The 24,679-nt window shown below is 31.8% G+C and overlaps 1 protein-coding gene across 1 annotated transcript; it reads left to right on the top strand.

Moving 5' to 3' along the window:
- Positions 1-1,724: 1,724 nt before the first annotated feature.
- LOC130450789 (transcription factor Sox-14-like) lies at positions 1,725-24,133 on the top strand. The gene is made up of 2 exons (XM_056789415.1): positions 1,725-2,117; positions 21,738-24,133. Exons 1-2 carry the CDS (start codon positions 1,912-1,914, stop codon positions 22,234-22,236), a joined length of 705 nt encoding a protein of 234 aa, XP_056645393.1. The 5' UTR covers positions 1,725-1,911; the 3' UTR covers positions 22,237-24,133.
- The last annotated feature ends 546 nt before the right edge of the window (positions 24,134-24,679 follow it).

The following is a 24,679-nucleotide window of genomic DNA, read 5'->3' as shown; positions in this document are numbered from 1 at the left end:
TAATACCAATAATGCACTAATTCTTAGAAAAAATAACTTTTTCTAGCAATTTTTGTTCAATATCTTATATAATATTGAAAATTTGCTCATTTTGGAAAATCTTAGATGTTACTGATGGTTTTTTGTTTTCTCTTAATGACAGGGCCGGATTAAGCCAGGTCCAAGAGGGCCCCATCATTCTGTTGATACCACAAATCTAACGTATTGATATTATTTTGTGAATTTTTTCGGGTTTCCGAATTCCTTAAAGGGGCCCCGTCATTATTTTAGCCCCGGGCCTTATAAATCTTAATCCGGCCCTGCTTAATGATAATAATTATTCATAAGTTCGTATGTTTGCTCATCTCTAGTACTCATTTCGACAGATCAAATTTTCTTGTGTGCTCGTCGAACGACTTGTCGGATTCGGCACAGGTAGTGTGCGCTAGATGCATGAATTTTTTTCTAAATGTGCCTGTGCGCTCCATGCACATGCGCTCCTCGCACTCGACCAAATATATATGAGCCAAATAAATCAAAACTCACGAAACTTGCATGAGTGAAATATAGAGAGTAAAGACATGAATTTGAGCTACCTTAGTTAAGAGATCGAGAAGAAAAGCTTTAAAAGAAAAAAATCACAAATATAGGAGCTGGTTCAATATCTGCAAAGACGCAAACAAATGCTGTCCATTAATAAAGAATAATCTAACCTTATCCACCTGTAGATAATATATTAAATAGATACCTGGAATATTTACTGTTCTCAATTTTGTGAATACCTCTGTACAATAAATATATTAAGTCTACAATTTTAAGGAGGTTAGTAATCACGTAAAATGATGCAAGTAGGTACTGGTACTATCTATATCAGAGAATAAAAAACTGCCCAGTTGAAAGTAGCTTTTCCTTAAAATATTAAATCAATTTGATAAACTAGCAACATTTTTTTTTGAAGTGATGTTCCCTACATTTTTTGGTCCCTAATTTAAGAGACTTATCATTTAAACTATTTGAAACTGAGCCGCCTATCCGAAGAGACATGAGACATAATAAAAAAATAGGTATCTCTCTCTAATTTTTTTATTTGACTACCCTCAAATAAACGCAAAATTTCGGATGTTGCCGAAAGTTCCCTTAGTACGTATTACTAGGAAGTTCCAACCGCGATTTTGACCATCGATAAAACAGAGTTTATTTATAGGTACATAGGCAAAATATGGATAACTGAAAATACTTTTTCCTTTTCATGTGAAACTTTAGTAATTTGCAGTTGGTAATAATACCCGAGCTCTCACTGCACCAGAACTGTGAGTGTGAAAAATAGTGAAATGCTGTCCCAAGAAATAAGTCTCTGATATAGCAGTTCCAGAAGTCGATGTGCGATTTTGGGATTTTATTCGCATTTTTCATTATTTTAGATAAAATTATTTTGATATTTACGGTATATAGCAATGTTAATGTATATATTTTTATGAGTGTACATAAAAATTGACAAATTAATTTATTGAAAATCACCGTATATATAACCACACATTATATAATAATTACTCCTAAATTGCTTGTTTTCTTTCTCCTTCAACAAACCTCCAATTTACTATTAACCAATTCCTTTACATCTCTGCTAATCTGGCGGTTAGATTTGTAATGCCGCCGTCTAGCTCAAGCAATTTCTCCGCCCCCAAACATCACTCCCACTCCTACATTTAGAAATCGGGGAAGTGTCTCGAAAATACTGTCAAAGTGTTTATATCAGTCTATCATTCAGACCATTCGCGTATGAGCACCACAAGTGATAATAATCATCGAGATATTCCGATCCCTCTTTCGAAATATCATGTCACCATCGTAAAAAGTTAACAATCTTTAACGGTAATATTAATAATTAAAAACGGTCAGTAAATTTTAAGTATATCGGTTGAATTTGAAAACATGTCTTCGCCTAAACCTCTTAATCAAGAGCATATCAAAAGGCCTATGAACGCCTTTATGGTATGGTCCAGGGGTCAAAGAAGGAAAATGGCTCAAGAAAATCCTAAAATGCATAATTCCGAAATTTCTAAAAGACTCGGAGCTGAGTGGAAATTGTTGAGTGAAAGTGAGAAGAGACCGTTTATTGATGAAGCTAAAAGATTAAGGTAAATATATATATACATGCATTTATTAAATCGTGATAACAAAAACATTCACATATTTAGGAAGTAACTAGTTTCCATGAGAAGTAGAATATTAAAAAGTTGAAAAAACGTTCATTAGAAATCATATTGACCAGTAATAGAAAATTCCTCAATATACTAATGATAATTACACACCTGTAAAATTGATTCGTAAATGTTTATGAAAGAATGAGATTAAGATAATCATTTGTTAAAATTGTTCCATAATTGTTCGTAATTGTAGTAATGTTAATGTAATTTAATGAAGACAATTATCTTTAAAATATATAATAATCACCAAAAGAACGTTTATTTATAATTAATTCATTATCATCTATTTCGTAAATTTCTTATATAAACCTGAATATTTGAAAACTAAATCAACTACAGGAAAATTTGTTGACATATTGTGCCAGGTAACGTGAGCATATTAGATAAACTTTGTGTCAAATGAACAGTCATGTTCAATCAATCAAACATAAATGCAGCCGTCCCACAAATACTTTCAATAAGACCCCCTCTGTAATCTTAGTCAAGGTTTTTGTCAGAGTATTGTTTATTCACATTCACCTACCGTATCATATTGTTGTTTCCAGCAAATTTGTTATTATTTTCTTATCCGTGAACTATACATTTATATAAGATAAAACACCTACTTTGCTTTTCATGTATCATTAAATTAGATGGAAATCTATATATCAAGAAATGAAAAAACGTGAAAACTAAAATATTTTCCTCTGATAATCTATAATGTAAAAGCTGTTCGCAAAAGACGGGACTGAAGTAAATTATTAGCTTCAATATGTGTAGAAAACACCTATAACAATAATCTTCACTAATTCCATGTTGTCCATAAATATATTAATGATAATAATCCTTCACATAAGGTACAACAAGCTTATGCAATTATTTATTCATAGTCGTCATCAAAAAAGAAATATGTTTTAGATTTTATGTTATGTTGATGTTATTAAATATGAAGTTGCAAAAGATTTAGTTCACAACAACTCTCAACGCAAAATATTCAGTGAAAACTTTCATTATAAAGCTATCGTATACCCCATGCGTAACTCTTCCTAAGGTCTTTGATTATGGTTCGATATTGTTACGAAATGCTCTGATCACCACATTTGTTGTAACTATACAAACGATCGGATAAGATTCTAAATTATTATAATTAGTTATAAAGACGAATATTGCATTAAATAATTTGGTTTTGTCAAATCCTAATCTATTGATACTAATATAGAACAACGAGATCTCGTGAAGGTCAGGAAAATAAAGCAGATATATCCATTGTACTGAAATAGCATTTACATACAACTTATATTAACTTTTAACGGCACTGTAAATGAGTGGTTTGTGTAGTTGTTAAATCGAACACTTAAGTTTTTTTACGTGCCCGATTGTATGAAATACACCTGAGAGTTCATTTGCTCTTATATTAAAAATATTATTTAGAAAGATTTATTGTCACTCAAACACTTTACATTAGAGTGGAACTGTGTTTTGATTAATTTAAAACCTTGTTTTCATACAAATATTATTAATATCATATTTTAGTCTAAAAATCGTTTATATCGGATCAAATTTCAATCCATTTATTAAAAAATTTGGCAATGAGAAACTCACGAAAGCCTAGAAGATAAATCACGGACTTTAACGAATTATATTATAAATTATCTTCACATTTTATTGTTCCGTTGATACTGCATACTTGCACGGGCGCGACATCCAAAATAGGAATCTTCATTTTACTAACACAAGTTTGTGTACGAAGTGACCTATTTACCAAAAATGTTAAGTCTAATTTTTTTTCTATTAAAGAATTTGTCTATATGATGTGAGGAATCTCTCAGTTAGGGATGAGCATCAGCTTTGACATTTTTTTTAGAAAAGATCTTTTCTGTTATCGTGACTTTTTAAAATTTATATTCACTTCGATGCTTGGTAGTTCTAATGGCAAGGATAAGGTCACATAGCATGGGCCGAAATCTATAAACTCGATTTTCACCCTTTTAGATTAAAGTTTATAAAGGTTATGTACGCGCACTGCGACCTGAGAGATACATTGTTTCCTTCTTTTGCTTTCAATCTTGATCAAACTGAATATCCTGGCACATGTTTCTGCTGTATGTATAAATTATGCGCTCCAGTGTTTCACTCTATTTTACACAGAATCTGCAGTCGCCGGTGTTTCTTATATTCATTCTCTCATAATATTTGAAGTAACGTAATCTCTATTTTATGAAAATAATATTTCACAATTATATCCATGATGTACAGGACCGGATTAAGATTTATAAGACCCGGGGCTAAAATAATGACGGGGCCCCCTTAAGGAATTCGAAAACCCGGAAAAATTCACAAAATAATATCAATACGATTGATTTGTGGTATCAACACATCAAAAGATACAGAATGATTTCAAAATGATGGGGCTCTCTTGGACTTGGAGCCCGGGGCTGTAGCCCCCCCAAGCCCCTAGCTTAATCCGGCCCTGATGATGTAATTAGGTAATTCTAGATTTGTTTTTATTTAGCTGTCTATTTCAAGCAAAAACGGTGTTAATTGTTTAATGATTTAACATAACATATGGACAATAATTTCAGTAAATTTATCTTATTACTTATTATTTTTTTCATTTTGGAGTTAACAATTATTTTTTTCTTTAAAGCTGTTTTTCGTGATCTCATTTTACACTTTTGCATTCTCTCCATAACTGAGAGATTGAATTGTTTAATCATTTATTTAAACACTAGCTGATGTCGATTTATTCACATCATTTGCATCATATAAATAAATTCACTAAAAATGAAACAAAACCAAAATTGTGTCACGAGATAATGGATTTACATAAACGAACAAACAAAAAGCAAAGTGAAGATAATAATGTGATAAATAAGATAAGTAGCAGACTTAACAGTAATTAAGAAAAGTCCTATTTAAATATTCCATACAAAGCAAAAGGCACTCAATTAGTATGTGCTTCACCCTTCACGATAAGTAACGAAAATATCACCTACTGTTTTAAAGATTTTGGTTTCAATTCGTGAGCTTTTTTCTAATAAATCTCTACTCAACAGAGAATTATTGAGGTCACTTTCCTTGAAGCAAATCAACGTGCATTGTAAAACCTATTAAAATGAGTCTATTTGGGCTCCAGTTACATAAAGATAAAATATAAAACGTTAATTTGTCTTACAATGCATTAGGAATATTTCATTTGATTTACTATCACCAAATGTGTAGTCTGTTTATTGAATAATGAACACAATAAAATTTGCATTAGATCGTGATTGTATTTTGACTTATTTGTACCCATATTCTTTCAGACAAATATTATATACATAATGTTTACCCTAAATGTTATGTATATCGTTCTTAATATTCTGAACAATTGGTAATAATTTCATGAATTGTAATCTAACGATAAAATGAAGAATTGTTTTATAAAACTCTCCAACAAATACCATTTTAGTCCAAATTGACGCATTGAAAATATTCATTCGTTCACTACGTAGTCATTGAAAATTTTTATCAATCTGTGTGATCAAATTATTCGTATTTTTAATTGAGTTTTAAGTAAAGTAACAATACTATAACATTTTCTTACTTATATAGTTAGGTAAATATGTATATATTTTTGAATCACCCAGTATTTTTACCAATTATTGCCACATTCCAATTCTTACAATTTTATTTCATTTCGTTTTCAATATTTTTTGTAGAAAGTAAAAGCATTACTTTTTTCTAATTAATAAAATCGTTTTTATAAGGTAGTTGAAGTACCTTATAATAAGTTATTTCCAGAAGAAATTTCTATGCTTTTTGGCCTTCTGGAATAGCTCTGTCGAAAATGTACTAGATTATTATTTTAGAAAATGACCAATGAAACAATTCATTCTATTCATTTCAACGTTGACCACTTATGATTGAATAGACTCACGCCAATAGTGATTTCATTAGAAAATTTTTAGAGCTCGACTTTAGCCAGAAATACGTCGAAAATAATAATTATTAGATAGATTAGGTAATTTTCTCTCTCAGACTTCAATGATTTTAGACAGATCTTTACTTGAACAATGCTTTGTTCATTTGAAAACGTTGATGGCCGGTACAATTACAAGAAATTTTTCACCCCATCTTGAACAATATTTTTTTACAAATCTTTTTATTTTATGATTCAATTGATTTTTCGACTAAAAGTGATTTGAGAAAAGTTCGAAATTTTATTTAAAAAATTTGGTTAACATTCTCTATTTCATTGTGTTTCCTCAAAAAGTTCTACTTTCTAAAACAATAATCATGAGTAGAAATATATGTGAAAAAACAAATGATTGTGATATATTACAAAGTTTACTATTTTTAATTTAAATATCTTTGATTTCACAAGTATATATGTGAACGATTGGGATATACTTATTTGAATAACCTGAAAATCTATTCTACTATTGAAACAAGGGTACAATTTCAAAGATGACATTAAATTTATTCAAAATAGTAGCAGTACATAAAAATATTCTTACATCAAGCAATAATTTACTATTGGTCCTGGTCTTTTTATATGTTATTCACAAAAAAATATACATTTAACGACGGCTATGCAAAAAACAAGATGACAGACGAAAAAGTTTTTTTATAATATTTCTTCGAAAATTAATTAGACCTAAATTATTTATTTCAGTATAAATTAGTCTTTGAAGCATGTATATGTATCTTTAATAATCATATTGTGGATTACTGATTCTTCACCTTTCGATTATAAGTACTCCATTTTTGTTTATTGCGGATGGTATTAAATGTTCTATAAAATGTAGAGAGAGCTTTACCACTGCTTCACGATCAGTAACAAGCAATTTGACCAATTGTAAGTTTCAAGGTTAGTGAAAGCTTTAAAGATTTTCGTTTCATTCTTTGGGTTCATTTCGAATAAATCCCATACTTAAAATGAAGAGCTCTTAACATAAAGCAATAAGTGCGAGCATGTACAGATAAAGCTCAGCTGATCGATTCTAGTAACTTTATCGGTTTGATGACATTTTTATTTCATGCAAGTTGCAGTTCTAGAAAGAGTCTAGTCTAAATTTGTCAAATCAGCTGATCCATTTTAGCTGTTTTTCGTCGTCTATGGTGAATATAATCTCTGTGTTGGCTCGAGATTTTTGTGTTTAGCATTTATTTCTGGAGGTCTGCAACTACACAGAAAATTTCTGAATTAATAGGAACAACCAATAGTAAGTGACAAACGTACATCGTATGTAATATTTTCATCTTGCAAGAGGTTGAATGCACGTGGTCTTGCTTCTATTTTGGAAAAAAATATATTTATGTTTTAACGTAATCTTGATTTCTTCGCGTAAGCGTTGCTATAAGTTCGCATAATAGTCGCCGACTATAGTTTTTCTTTGTCCAAGATAGTCAATGGAAATTATCCCACGCCCATCCCAAAAAAAGCGACTCCATGACATTGTCTGCAGATGGAAAGATCTTTGCCCTCTTTGGAGCCGCTTCTCCCTTTCGTGTCCATTGTTTTGATTGTAATTTTGTTTCGAGTGTGAAGTGATTGACCCAACTTTCACACAGCTTTCTCATGTCCAAATTTGCCTACTACGTCTGCTATCTCGCCCACTTCCAGTCAATGATCATTAAGTACCTCTTTGTGGATATCATTCAACATTTCTGGGGTCGTCACCTCATTTGGTCGACCACTGCCATGCTGATCTTCGCAGGTCGTATTATACTTCACTCTTGATAACAAGGAGCAGTCTCACCCAGAGTAGAATCTACTACACATATTGGTTTTCTATGTTTACAAATTTACTGAAAACGTTCAATATTGATGACTAAACAAATACCAAACTGCGTGCCGTGTGCACTTTTCTAATACAGTGGTATTTTTTAAGCAACTACCGCCAACTTTTGATCAGGCCAGGTACTTTTGGGTCCATCCTCGTATTTCATACCACTGTATAATTTTTTAATGCCTAAAAAGAATAATGTTTGTTTCTACTTAACTGGTTATAGAACATTCTCATCCCTTTTGTATCCATTTTGAAAACAATTTGGTGAATCATGAGAATTCCATAATGAGTTAGAAATTCCAAGAATCTTTTTATTTTCTTGTAATAAATTTGTTTAGATTCTATAATGCTACTATATCAGAAAATAATGGAGCACTATATATTTTTCACACATTTTATTTTAGAGAAGAGATTATTTGAAATTTGAAGCTCAACAAAAAACATTTTGATTGTAAAATTTGACAATAAGAGACGTTTGGGTTTTTCAAGATGTTTGGGTATGTAGTAAAAAAAATTCACAATTTGATCTCCTAAGCTGCACTTTGAAATTTTGTTTTCGTAGGAATAATAAAGTTAATAAAACATTCCTAAAACTAATTTGGACCACCCCTTTGTTTGTAGTTTACAACTCGAAAGCAAATTTAGTACCTCTTATCAAAACATAACAATATTTACTAAAGTATATAGTTGAATATTTTACAACTATTCTGTATTCTTTTAATTGTATTGTGCCGTTTCCAATTCGTGTGAGATAAAGCATATCTTAAAACAATTTTGTACATGTTCAAACAAATGGAATCGTACTAATGGAGATTATTAAATACATATTTTCTATGTGCAATAAACTTTAATAATCTAAATACACAAACAATAAAACGACTAATTTGTTCTACATGTGACTGTTCATTTGTTCTGGGATTATCCAACTGGGATGTTACTTTTTATCTTCCAGGGACAGATTTTTATTGGATAAATAATTTTTAGGTGCATGAACATGTATTTGTTCCCATTTGTGATTAACACAAGTAGTAAACACCTTAAAATAACCCAAATTCAACCCTAACCAAACAAAACATTACACTCCCCTATTAGTTATTTTTGTAGAATATGTTTCGCAAAGAGATAACCCAGAAAACAGAAAGAAATGATATCTAGAAAAGGAAACAGACCATCTTACATTATTATAGTTGATTAACTCTTAATCTTAATCAAACATTATCCACTCTCTGTATGCAGATATGATGTGATTGAAAAAAATCTAAAAAATGTACTACCTTCAAATTCCATTCAGACATTAAACATTTCTGAATATCATCTTTGGGCTTCATGATTCTACTCAGAATTCATGTGCAATCAAATACTTGAGGATTAGCTTCTCTGCTGATTTGAATATCTTAACATAAACTCCTAAAAAATCAATAAAACATCTGGTATAATCAAACAAAAGTTACTGTTTGATTGATCACGAGTTGTATAATTTATGAGCATGGAATCAAAATTGATGTTTTCACTTAAGACTAATTATTTGAATTATTCTTACTAGACTAACAAATTCTTATTGAAATTTCTGCGACTAGTGGCTATTTTTTTCAATCACCATTTTTCTAATATATCAACTGTACCATTCAGTGTTTTCGAGAATTGAGACAAATTCAAAATGAGGCATTGCAAAAATCCAAATGTCAAATTACGCTCAAACCTCGCGTGACTATGTAGGACATTATGAGAATCCTTAGGTACGTTGTAAGCCGTTTATGAAAAAAATCATTGGTATACATTTGATAAAATCAAAATTTCATTATACACAATCACTTTAATTGTAATTGATTGTTATAAATATGAATTTTGAGCATATATTAGCAGGAATTTAAATTTTTCTCAGAGGAACAACAATAGAATTGAAGAATATTATTTAAATTGTTCCATTAATATTCATATGACATGTTATCCAAAAATACAGTAAATGAATCTGTATAGCAGCAATTATTTCCGCTGCATCTATTTCATGTGTTGAGATAAGCAGCTACAATTAGGTAAGATCGCATTTGCAAATTTTGAAAAACGCATCAAGCTTTGTTTTTAGTTTGAAAAAATGCTCAAAAAGGCCCACGAAATGCCAAAATTTGACTATGGTGATCATGTAGTAACTTTGAAGACGATTTAAAAATGATATAAGGGACTTAAAAATAAATCAGTTAAGGACAAATAACGACTAGGACAGACGATTGACTAGTCGAAAGCTTATTAAAAACCATTTTTAGATAAGACGAGTGAAACCAATTTGTTCCGAGACTCATTGGAGATAATGTCGGGTCTATGACTATGAATCTAAGTCAAGAATTCCGAGTTCTCAACGGAAAACCGATTACTTGTGAGGGCATATTGCGAATTCTTCACAAGAGGACAAATTCAAAATCCTAAACGATACAAATGATACAGTTATCCTCACAATGTGTCATGTCACAATTCGTTTTCAATTCACGCAGTTTTTGGTCTAAGTACATCTACATTACCCGCCAGATATAGCACCATGCACTTGTTAGCTCATCTCACAAATGACAAGGTTTGATAGGGCTGCGACAGAGCAGAGCTCCTGCAAAGAAGCCTTCCTATCCAATAAGTGAGTTTCCATCCAAGAGTAGCACTTTTGAAGTAATAAATACAAATTTTATTCACATTAGTTTTTCACTATGTTTTCCATAAGATAACTTATTATATTTTTTTGATCGCATCTCGTAAATGAAAATAATTGTATTAAATTGAAATTAAGCCTTAATATCAAGCAACAGAAACAGAAACAACTTCGTTTCTTCCCCCAATTGTTACGAATTAATTCAGTGAGCTCCCAAACAAAGTATCCGAAATGTGTATCCCATAACACAGTATTATGACTTTATTAATATGCCCTGTCTAATCCGTACCTAAGTCCCATTAATAGGACGCATACGGCCCATTCTGAAGCGCGCTCTGTTATCTTTTGTAAAACAGACGACCTGCTTTGTAGTGAATCACTTTAAATCTCTGTTTATTGAGATGGGGCACTCATGCAATCGCGGCTTAATAACTGTGAGAATTGGCAAGTTGTTAGTGTTATATATATATATGTAGGCATAGTCTGAATATGAATTTTTAATTTAGAATTAGGTGACTACTACCCTTTCAAATTATATACAATAAATGTCAAACCAGGATAAAGGTAACTACATCGAGAATACCCAAAAATGATACAGCTCCAGAAATGCCATTAATATATCGCAATTACAAAGTGTCTGGAGTTGATTTAATTGTTAATGTATAGGCAATTTCATGTTGTTTGGTAAAAATACTACGAATTTGTATTTTAGTATAAAAATTTTACTTGAACATTCACCTGTTTCTACAGATTTGTTAACGGATTAAGATAGAGGAATTCCGATCATTATCCCTTTTTTTGCTACATACCTCGAATCTTCAACCACATTTAAATACTTAATAACTGAATCGAGAGTATCTCAACATTACGAATTTCCACAATTATGAAAAAAAAGCTCGAAATAGAATACCAGTTAATGGGTTTTTCGGGGTCGGTTACCAGAATTTCAATATCTAAATATATGAATGAGCCGCTGGAAAATCCTTGAAGCTTCAAGCACTACTTAGTTTAGGAAAAGTACAGGTACAGTTCAATCTAGTTTGGTCGTATGGGAATGTGATAAATATCAATTTATTTTGATAAAGACTGAAAGAGGTTGAAACGTCAATGTTTTTACCAGCTTTTAAAAATTACTTTTTTATCAGATAAGATCTCAAATTAGGACGATTTAGCAACCAAAGAGTAAATTAAATTAATGTGAATCAATTTAAAAAGGTTTTCAAAGAAAATAAATTAGAATGGTATTCAAAAAGTGAATAAATGTACTATTATACATGATTATAATCATAAAGTTTTATATATCAATCAATAATTTTCAATCAAAGTCGATAATTAATCATTCTTCGAAGTAGGAAATAATAATTCCTTATAATATGGATATCAACTTTATCTTTTTTATATTCTGTACTCATTTAAGTAGCTTTTTAAGTGAAACATTATGATTTTATTTATCAATCTGTTTTTTGAAACAATGGCACTTTAAAATAAACAAATGCCAATAATTCCACTGTCAAAACGATAACACTTTAAATTGTAAATAATAAATTTGAAGTGTCTATCTACGTGCCTGATTGATCTGTGCAAAATATTTATCATGTGGGCTGACAGGAATAATGAATCATATTATGAGAAACACTGTACACATTTCAGGCAATGTATTCATAAGAAAATTATTCATACATAAATGAATGCAAAAGACACTCAATTACTTCTACTGTACCTACATTAGAAATATGCGTTTAATAACAGTTTTCAGCAGTTTTTTTGACTAACTAGAAAAATTCTAATTCTAATTTCTATATTTCTTCGTAGTCGCCGTGAAATCATTTGAATAATTAGCAATTAGGAAATGAGAACTCCATAACTTTCTGAATTTTCCGACTCTTTTCTAACAGGGCAACACTGTTCCTATCATCAGGCATGTAAAATTTTACTGCTGTCGGAATTTAAATGAGCTGCGACATTCAGTTTATGTTTTACAATCAGAAAATTAAGAAAGTGAATTATGTGTGCACATAAAATATCATAAAACAATTACTCCAACCAATGATAAGCTTGATACATACTATTGGAGTCCTGCACCATCAATTTGGTGGTGAAAAAATGTTTACTGCATTCCTTGAACGTAACATCACGTAAAATGCCGAACGTTTTAGACGTCCTGTCGAGGGCGAGATATTGAAGAAGCCTCAGGAAACCACTGGTTTCAATTCTGATATCTTGGATATGATAAAGTTTTCCTAAGATAGGTCCCGAGTTGAATCAGCAATTAAAATAATAGTATATAAATTTTAAGAATACCAAATTTGTGAAATGTGCATTTTCCATAGCAAAAATTCATGGAGAGAGCTATAAATGGCTCCCTTATCCACCCAATTTTCGAAGTTCAGTCCCGAGTCACTGTTTCTTGTTTCCAAAACTGTTGAAATGGCTCGATATGAAAAAACTTGACTGCAACGATGAAATCGTCTTCGCAATTGACAAATCTGAGTTAAAGAAATGCTGGACAAAATGTATTCTCCTTGTACATACCCTTCACTTTTTTAAAGTACTTTAGATGAATTTGGTTTAAAGTTATTTATATTAAAGTTTTGTGGCATTTTCTTAAGAATTACAATTGACACTATGAAATTATGAATCTTTATTTTCGAAAATATGGTGATTTAAATGTATTTTATTCTATATTTGTCGTTCTGAAACAATAATCTGAAAAGAAAAATTTGAATATGCCTCTCCTCATAATATTTAGTTTCACTGAAAATTGATATACAAGTCTGCTTATTTCCAATATTGAAAATCAAAAAGCTGACGAAACTCTTCCAAACATATGTAAGAACTTCCACATAAAAGTCCTGAGGATTATATAATACAATATTAGTATTGACTAGAATATTCAATACCTTATATAAAATCTCGAATGAAGCAGTCAGTAAATCATTTTCTTGGAATGATATGAACAGAAAATATGTGTAAGTGTGAAAATAGAATAGCAAATACAAGAGAGATAAGAGAATTCGATAAAATAATTCAATTATTAGATGATAACTTATGGAAAAATACGAGGGTCACTATTGAAATATTGTAGGTAAAATTTGTTTTTAGCAATGTACGTACTTATTTCGTTTTAAAGTTAGAGAGCTAATTGTGCTGTTCACAATAATTTAGCACATAAATATCAACCCTCGTATATCAAATATCACGCATACCATAATTGATAGATCCAATTCAAGTATATTTTTTATTGTGAACAATTTTATTGTTACACTATATTTTAACGAATCGTTATTGAAGATAAAAGATTTCATATCTAAATTTGGAGTAACTTCTCACAATATAAATCTTTTTAATCATATCTTAACTAGAAATGGGACAATTTCGTCATTGCTTCTGTATAAACTGCTATTTAACGAAATCTCCCCAATAAAAATTTTGAGTTTTTTAATTAAAATACATATATAATTTATTACTGGGATCATAAGAGAGCTTTGGATTGTGAAATTACATTATTGTTGATGTTTTTTTTTATAAATTTATCTTAAGTAGGTACTATATAATTCAATCAAATTGAGTTTCTGTATATAAACATACATGGGACTTGGTCAATATATCAAACTGGAGAAAAAGTGAAAATGCAATGTTTAGATGAAAGAAAATGAGTACTGCAGATGATCGATTTTAAAAAAGGAAAAACACTAAGCAACGAACTAGAAAATACTACCCTAGGAATCACAAAATTATATACCATATTTAAAGGTAGTTATTTATTTATACAATGAAACTATTCCTAAACAAATAAATGACATTCCGATGTTATTGTAATCACAAATTTTCTTAAACATTAACACTTCTGCAAAGCTCACTCATGATAAGATATCCTTTTGGATTACTAATATAATATTTCTACTATCGTTTCAGCCCTATTACATTACAAAATTAAAATAGATTTTTGTAGGTCAACAGGTGTTCTTAATAAAATCACTTCGTTTAAAGATAAAATGAGATATATGCACCCCATCCAAAATTTTTGGATTTCTCTATATATTTATGCTTTATTTTATTATTTCGTCATGTCAAATCATACGCGAAAGCCTTTTTGGGATACAGTTACGAATGAAGTCTAACGTATTACCTTCTTATTAACAAATATGTAACACACTGCTCAAACATTAAATTGGTGTGTATTTCTGATATTTCTTCGTCTATAATTTCTGCATGAAAATACACCCTATTCCGTAAAACCTAGCGAAGTGTACATCAGTATATCTGGGTAGCAGTTATAGCACATCCCTTTTGAATCCAACAAGGATATACTCACGTCAAGTACTCGTACTGTTCTGTATTTAATAGTATTTATTTGTATTGTAATTGTATTTAATTTAGCACTGTTAATTCGTTTTGTATAAACAGATGTAAACGATTTACATATTTAAATTAACTAGTTAAAATATCTGTTCAAACCTCTATTATGTTTTCGATGATAGTTGGGACAGCTAGTCACCTGTCAATTCTATTGAACAAGGTAATTTCCTTCGAGAATTTGATAACCAGTTCAATGCTTTCCGAACCGTTCAATGCTATTTTTATACAACAATTTTTCTTTCATTACAAAATAGGCTCTTATTTTAGCGAATAATTTGAGGTTTGATTGAAACTGTCTTTCTTGCAGCATTTTTTTCGGGTCCAAAAACAACCAGTGGTCGCTTGGAGTTCATTAAATACGTCCATAATTTTATCCGATTTGTGACAAAGAGAATCAACTTCTGCATATAGAGCCCTTTTTTTGTAACGTCCTACTCCAATCACTGTTAATTGTTTTCTCTAGTTCAAATAGTTGATAATGAATATGCAGTGTATATCCCAAAATACATAACCATAATCATGGTGTTTGATTCGGTTAATAGGGCGTACAACGCTCTGACTCATGAATTAGTTTTTTAAGAGAAAATACAGCACCCATTTGTCTTCTTCGCTCCGTATTTTACCTTTCAATTCCTCCATTCGATTTTCTCCTTTTTGTTATATGTTATTATATACACTCGACTCAAAGGATCTATTTTGTCCCCCTTTCTTGCTACCATACTGGAGAACCCATTGTTTAAAGCTGATCCTTTAATCTCCCTCCTTTTAGAAACTCCAGAATGTGGGATGAATCCAGCTGCCAAAGATCTTCGTCTTCTATTTCATACGTTCCCAGGTATAATGCTCTGGAGTTCCTTAGTGTTTCACGCTTCAAGAGAATGTGGATAGATGTTTTGTCCTCTGTACACCCCATTATCTAAGTATAGCGTCTTTAAGTGTCTATTGAGGTGGTAGAATTCCTGTTAGCATTCGTAAAATTGTTCTTACTTAGATTGATACATTCAGCAGATCTTCTCTGATTATAGTTTCCCAGGAAAGTCTTTACCTGTCTCAGCCTCTGTAGGATACCCACGGAGTTCATTGTAAGATAACTTTAGTATTCTTGCTTATCTCGTTTAATTTTCCTATGCCATCCCAAACGAATTTGGATTTTATGATATTACAGCAAAAAGCTCTAATGGCTGCCTGGTTATCGAACATGAATATGATCCCCTGTTTGCAATAGCTCCTCTCTAGATTAAACTAGACACATTTATCAATTGCATGAATTTCTGCTTGAAAAATGCTTAGTGTCTTGCCCAGGCTTTCAGAGTGTTTGATTCTGGGTCCGTTTACTCTTGTACCAGTTCTTCCTGCTGCTTTAAATCTGTCCGTATACAATTTAATGGCATTTCTGTTCATTCCGTGTATGGTGTTTTGATCCCACTTACTTTTACAGTTTAGAATTGTCCCAGATTTGATTATTATTGAGGAACGCTTTCCAGTATTATGAGGAGAGGTGGGAGATTTAGAATCACTTTTAGTGCAGTTGTTGGACATGATTTCATGGCTCTGGCTGCACATATATAAGCCAGTCTTTGTTTCTTCGAGAGATTGTTCCTCTTGGTATTCATTCTAGCTCTATTACCCCAATGCCCCAGATTTGATGATTGGTCTCACAATTGCGTTGTACATCCATAATAGGGTATTTGGGTTATAACTCCAATTCTTCCCCGTGAAGTTTTTGCACTCTTTCAGAGGTTTTGTGTCTTTAGTGTCTCCTTTTCATGTTTGTTCCGGATATGTTCACTATCTAGTGCGAGTCCCAGATATTTCCCCTCAGTTTTCCACTTAAAGACTTGCCCGTCTAGCTTGATGAGCTTTTTTTCCTCCTGAAGGAAATTAGTTAGGTCTTATTAGGGTTGACGTCTTACCAGTCAATGCTGAAAAAATTGATGATAATTTGCATTTATAAACTCTTACGTTTACGCCCGCGCTAACGCTCGCGTTGGCGTTACGTACGACTACACGTTGGCTAGACGTTGGAACGCGAGGGCGTTCATACACTTTCGCGTTCAAATCTACTGCTGAACATTGGGAGGAAGGTTGGATGTAGTACTGCTACTACACGAGGTGTTCAACGTTTGCGCAAACATTCACCAATGTTAACTGAACATTGGACGAAAGCTGGAACTTTACCTAAACTTATCTAAAGAAGTGATGAACAGCATGCAATAGATATATATTATTTTAAAATGAACTGGATGATACTCGCAACTTTAGTTTTTCGCGCATGAGGACAAGTAGTGTGTTGATGTACCACAAGTGTCAGTACTGTCAGTACCTCCTTAATTTATGTTGAGCGCGAACGAGAGGGCCAACGCGGGCGCGTGCGTCAAAGTTTATAAATTGACCTCAAAAGTTTGTCCTCTAATATCATTGCAGCTGCAACATCAAGTTATATTTCATTATTTTCCTAAAAATATATACTACAGTAACTATTTGATACCCCACCTAAAATTAACAAATTATTCTGATTTCCAACACAATTCTACTGTCTCAAACAACTATGTTGCATTAATTCCTCCAATTAATATTTATGAACGAAGGCACCGACACCGTTATTTGAAATCGTCTAGTAGATTGTTTGATTCGTATCCAGCTTTCCACACTTGCATAATAGAAGGGAACAGAATAGAATAGGAGGAGAATGGAATTGAATGTGTTACTGGCTTCTAAATGTGAAGCGATCGCTAGAGGTAAATACTCCAATTGCTTCGACGAATAGAACAAAAGAGGGCGCCCGAACGGCGTGAAAGGGGTGCATTATATTGGGGACGAGACGCGAGACGGGACCTGCTTGGAGACAATCTCCCATTGAATGAGATCACAGGAGGTGCTCAATGTGTCCTTACAATGGAAGCATTATCTTTTGTCGCCAGATGAATATGTTGGTTTAGATAGTATGTATTTACTCTGAGTAACTTTTCTTTAAAGCGTAATCTTCGGAGTTCCGGTACATCGAATCCTTTCAAAATTGATTAATAGACACAATTCGGTCATTTGAAAATAGGTCAACATTAAAAATTTTGATCATATATATTTTGGAAGTTATTTTTATGTTAATGAACAGGAAAATTATATAAGCTGGCACTTTTTATTTGAGCGTTTCATATTCATATTGCGCATGTTATTGATACATATAAATCAATGAAGTTGGAATTTTTGGAACCGTTGGTGATATTTATACTAAACACACTGTTTACTTTACCACTAGACCAGCACTCGCACATTACAATGTCTGACGCGCGTTTCGATAACTAACTTATCGTCTTCAGGAAGTGAAGGTAAATAGTTTACATATCAATCAGTTTAATCAACAAATATTGCTGTACATTTAACAAAACTCAACTTTACTGAGCACTAACACTACACCAACACTCACAATTAGACTCTCGGATACGCGTTTCGATAGCAAAGTTATTATCTTCAGAGACTATGTGCGAGTCCTGTTTGTTAGGTTACAAAAAATTTTGAAGGAAAATTCAAATCTCGTATATTATAAGAATGTTAATATATATTTTTTCATATAAAATTTGTTTGTCACTTGACTTAATGAAATTTTTCTAAAGTTTTCTAAAGTTTCCTTTCCTTTTTGTTATCTCTTCGATTTATTTTTATTTATCAATGCATCTCAAATTCTTTCTCTTTTTTAAGTCAAGTATGATATTCTTCATCAGCTCTCATTCGTAGGTTAATCTTGGTTGAGATAACTTCCCATTGCTCGTTAATATCTTCATGATTTGGTTTGTTTTCTGATTTTTTCCGATTTTCTGCCATTTTTGCGTCTATACTAGATTGTTTGAATTTTCTTCAGTTCGTCCTATTTTTTTCTCTTATAAATGTTTTAAACGGCAACCCTCGTATAAGATATATCAAATCTAAACTTCTTAAAACAATTGTTATTTTTCGGATTAAAGGAATGCCTGTCGTGGTGAAGAAAAGTGGAGTATATCTATATACATAACTATTTATCTTACTTTTAGTAAACTGTCAACCTGTGTAAACAATTCAAAAATATTTTTATCACTTACTACTGATAAGTGTTTCCGTATTTGAACAACTACAAAAATAATTTTTGAATGCGTTCTTCTCACTCTGTTCAGCTTAGATATACACCTTTTCGTATGTCGAAGATAATAATCTCTTTATGTTCAAATAATACCAATTCTCTATTTATCAGTTCACAAACAGAAACATTTCTTGAAAATAAATAGTTGGGATACAATTGCCATTGTGGGGTTCTTTTTCTGAAAATACCGATAGAATATGGTACTACTATAATATAAAAATCACATTTTGATATTTATTCCGTTATCACGTGCGTGATTATGAGAAATCTACATAAAAGAGATAATGAAAGAATGATCCGAATCTACAATTCGTTCAATTTATGAAAAAGGTGACAAATACAGTGTACAGTGTATAGAACTCCTAGAAACATGCTATGAGCTGTTAGCACAGACAGTTCGAAGACGATTCAATACCAATACCGTTGCAAATATAGGGGGTGTCTCATAAATAATTTCAGTTTCCAATCTTCACTTTGTTTATGAAAAAATCATACAAAAATAAAGGCTTGGTATTCAAAGTATTCTTTGATTTTAACCCAACATTTGAGACTTTGATGAAAGCATTCTTTGGTCTTAGATGTAAAATTTTTCGCACTGCATTTCCAACATCTCCTTTGGAGTCAGAATTTCCCAAGCAAAAATTTCGCCATGGACATGAATAAACACTAACCACACACTAGAAGATCCGCTCTAAATGCTAAAGATTTTGGATCTTACTCCGCGTACTTTCACAATATGTGGTTTAACATTGTCTTGGATATTTCCCCGATGTCCACTATGTACCTTGGTATTGATAATGATTTCAAAGTACACTAAACCTTCTTAAGACACACCAAACACACAACAAATCTTTTCGCTCGAAACGACCACTTTTTGCGACAGTTTCTGACAATTGATTTTTGTCTTACCACTAATTTTCCATGTTTGAATGGTTTAGATAAATACATTTTCCATCGTAAGTAACAATGCATCTAATGCATTTTTGGGCAAGGTACGAATCAAATTTTCATTTCAACGAAATTCAAACCACGTATGAATATAAAATACAATGACATACACTTTTCATTAACTTGGAGGAAGGTTATAATAAAATAAAAAAATGTACCAAGATAACAAAATAGCATAAGTAGGCCAAAAATTCAACCTAATTTACCTTTATTCATAATCTACTCCTAAAAGACCTAGCACCCCTTTAGGATGTTGGTGTTAAAGGCATAATTTTCAAAAAGTACTAGCTCTCTTATCGGGAACTTTTGGATGAATAAAAAATAGATAGATATCAAATTAAATCTGGTACCTACAGGGCTAGACATTCTATATATTATGAGTTTGAATAGACGAGAAAGGATATTAAGCATGTAATCTAAACTGAGATATCGCAGAATGATATCAAATATAACGAAGAATTATTTTCTCCTCCGAGAAACGATCAAACGATGTTAAGAATCAGAGGTACAAAGGAAAATTACGAGGATGTATTGATATCTAGTTAGCCTAGACCAGTTTCATACATAAACAATATATTGCGTTACCATAGCAACGAACAATAAATTATTCGAAGTGTCAGTGTAAGGTTTGACGTCAAAAAAGTAAACCAGAGTTACGCTATAAATTAAAAGAAAAATGATGTGAAAATAGAAAAATTGGAGTATCGAGCCATCATCAAGTACCTGTATTTAAAAGGGTTAAGAGGTAAGCAGATTTAATACCCTGGTGATGAATGTCTTTCGTATGCGACAGTGAAAAATTGGACTGCGAGCTTCAAAAGAGGTAAATTTTCCATTGAAGATGATGACCGATCGGGAAGGCCAGTTTCTGTGTCGCGGACGCGTTCAGCATATAGTTCACGTCAATTTAGACATGAGAAAAATTGCTGCAAAATGGATCCCCAAATGTTTGAAAGTAGAAGCATCGCGTTCGATCTATGCTCGATTTGAAGACGATGTAGACTTCTTAAGCCGAATTGTTACTATGGATGAGACTTGGGGTACATTTCTACGATCCAGAAACAAAGCAACAATCGATGGAATGGCGACACTCTTGTTCTCCAAGACCTCTGAAGTTTCGTGTCCAAAAATCTGCTGGAAAAGTTCTTGTTTCGGGTTTTTGGGATTGCCATGGAGTAATCATGATTGATTTTTTGGATAAGGGTAGAACAATAACTGGAGATTACTATTCGATATTACTGACCATTCTACGGGAAAGAAATTAAAGAGAAAAGACGCGGAAAACTATCCAAAGGTATTTTTTTGCAGGACAACGCCCCTGCACACAAATCTCATGTTTCGTGACCCCCATTATTCACCAGACTTGGCTCCGTCCGACTATTATCTCGTTTAATTGGTTGAAATAATGGATAACGTTCTTTATATTCTTCGCAATTTCTTTGATTTGAGACATAATTAAAAAATCCGAAGGACTGAAATCAAGTCTTCTCGGACTCCAAGTAAACTCCTAGCAACGACAAATTTATAGTATGTGTCAATACTTGTACCCTAGTGATTTGTTGTTGAATAGGTCTAAGTAACGGAGAAAATTGAAACCGTGTGACAATTGAAAAATCAAAGTACAGTACATTGAATATTAAAACCAAAGATTATAATTGCAGATATCTCCGAACTCACACAAACCCGCTGATATTGATTGATTTCATCGCGAATCTCATATATTTTCTTATTTTTTTTTTTTGTTACAGGGCCCTTCACATGAAAGAACATCCAGACTACAAATACCGTCCACGAAGGAAACCAAAACCATTGATGAAAAAAGAACCAAAATTTGGTTTCTCAATCTCACCACTGTTATCTCACTCCCAACTTGATAATTCATCACTTTCGCGTTCATTAATGCCTCCAATATCAACCGCCACAGGTCTACCTCCCTTCGATCACGAACATCTAAAGCTTTCAAGAACCCTATTTCCACCACTGCCTTACCTTTATCATCCATTCCGTCATCCAGATGAATCCAAATTTGCAGCAGAGCTTGCGTTGCTTTACAGTAACAGTCCGATATATCCTCCTGGTTTGAACTGGCCGATAACGAACAATGTGAACAGCAGTGTACCCTGTAATATATGCCCTCCTACATTTCCTAGAAGATCGCCTAGTCCAGAAAGCATCAAAAGGCCGGTTTGTGTAATAATGAAGAATGATGAATTCAGAAACGAACCACTTCCTGCTCATGTTATATGAAAACCACTACCGGTTCTACCGGAAAGGTTGAACCTAGGAACTTGGTTTAGTGATATCTCGAATCTAGCGACGTCGAGTGCTACTGGAACCTCTTCAGGTATAGCTGAATATAGAGATAGTCCGTCTGGAAGAGACAGTAACAGTCCATGTGACTTAAGTGAAAAAAATGTTAGATATCATAACTGAACTGTAAAAATAGCTCTTTTTCGAATTAATTAGCAATTCATCTAGATCTGTTTAGCGATGAATAATGTTTCATAGTTACCTTAAAATTATGTTCTGAGAAACTCAATAAATAAAATCACATTCAAGAAAACAGATTTTCAGGAAAAATTATTATTTATACCTATGTATGCTTTTTTTACTGCACAATATAAACACGTTGTTTCGAATTTCTGTTCAATTACAATTTAGTTCACATGTAAGTAGAAAACTTAGATGTTTTTATACTCATTCAGAGATAAGGTTGGCTCAAATTGTGTAAAAAGGGACAAAGTTGATAACAAATTTTGGAAAAACAGAAAGTGATAAATATTATTTTGATTTCCAAATACTTAGAAATCCAGAAAAAGGATATGAAAATGTAATTTTATCATCGTGTATTCTTTGAAAGTTTTAAAATAATCAATTATTTGGAAAAAAAGATCTGGACTTGATTGATAAATCTTATTTATAGTAAATAATACATATTACCTATCAAAATTATTATGAATGTAAAAAAAAGTGTTTGTCTAGAATCTCTAAATTGTTTTTTGTAAAAAATTATCAATTTTGTACATAACTAAAAAGTAGTGTCGATTCTATTGGATCCAGTTTATTAAGCAATTTCATTTGGTATATTACTTCTGCAATAGTACAAATTATTTTAAATATTTTTATGATTAACTGCGGAAAAAAGTCTGATAAATATTATATATCTCTATTTGGACAAAGTGGACTTTTGTTTCATCACTCTTTTAAATAATACCGAATAATATTTCCATTGAATATATTAGTCCCTTCAAATATTTATTTTATATTATCCTATGAATAGATATGAACAGATTTCGTTTAAGACATCTAATTCCTAATATAATTGTAGATACAGATTATATGCATAAAATGGACGATCTTCTATATATTATTCGTCGACGACAGTCGGCTAGGTTTGAAATTAGCCTAAGTTGACAGAGCACGGTCTACATTTTGTAATTATTCCAGCAACAACTTTTTGACTGTTTTGACTACATTTTGATTATTCTTTTGTAGACGACTTATGGTTGTATCGATCAAACGCTACAACAACGCGGTAGAAATATTTAAAATGGTGAATCGTGATTCTGCCTGTTCTTTTACAAATAAGTAAAATTACTCTGTCAACTTAAAATCGTGTACCGATCGAGAGTCGCGAAAACATAGATTTCCGTTTTGACCTTTATAACAGCATTTTTTATTTTGTACTGCACATAAAAACAAGTAGCTATCAGATTTCTTCCAACCAATGAAATGGATTCTCTCATCTACGAATCAGCCAGTTTATTTTGAAAAATGTTTACACATTTCGAAAGTAAAACATCCTGAGACGTTCCGACAATGCTTACTACCAAAAATATTTTATCAATTTATCGCAAAAAAATGTTAAATTTTGTGAATCTTCACAAATTGATGTTATCAGGCTTTATTCCTAAAATAAAATATTCTGTGCCATGTTGTTAAATGGGACGGTGCAATTTTATATATTTAGTGTATTGTTACAAAGTTTTTTTTTTAATTTTTTGTACTATGCTTAGTAATGAATGTAAAAATTCTTGTTAATGACTATAATTTGTTCGATATTATGTAAATAGTTGATTACATTGTTGGCAATTTTTATTTCAGTGTGTTTTACCATTTCTAAATAAATGTAACTGAACTGTTAGTCCGATTGTTTTATTTAAATATGAAAAAAAAAACAAAATTTCACAAACTTGAATCTTGTGAGCCGTTAAAATCTAACTCCTCTATTCTACCTTTACAAATTAAACATAGAAATTATAGGAACCTAAAGCTCAAAATCTGCTGCTCAGAGTTTTTATTTAACAAAGGGCATTGTATCTTAGACTTGATGAAGTTTGACAGTTTTGAAATTCTAGCTGTGAAAGGTGGTTTAAAGTATTTAGACTTCACTGAACGAGACTTAAGAGTGTAACGATCTTTCGTAAGTTTCACTAATTAGTCCTTGGCTGTTTTTGGGGATCCAATATTTTTCTCTTTCGACAAACAGACGTTACCTTCATATTTGTGTGTATGTGTTATATCTAAGTGATTATGATGTAGTACCTTACACATATTACTTCTTCACCTTATTCAATACCGTGATTAAACTTAAATTATATAATTAAAATTATATTCTTCATTCACACCAACAACTCCATTTCTTAAACCGCTTATTGACAGTTATGAGCTCGCTATATTGTTCAATATT

The sequence above is a fragment of the Diorhabda sublineata genome, chromosome X (genome assembly GCF_026230105.1).
Source record: "Diorhabda sublineata isolate icDioSubl1.1 chromosome X, icDioSubl1.1, whole genome shotgun sequence".
In the NCBI taxonomy this organism is placed as follows: domain Eukaryota; kingdom Metazoa; phylum Arthropoda; class Insecta; order Coleoptera; family Chrysomelidae; genus Diorhabda; species Diorhabda sublineata.
This window is presented reverse-complemented; position numbering and strand designations above follow the sequence as displayed.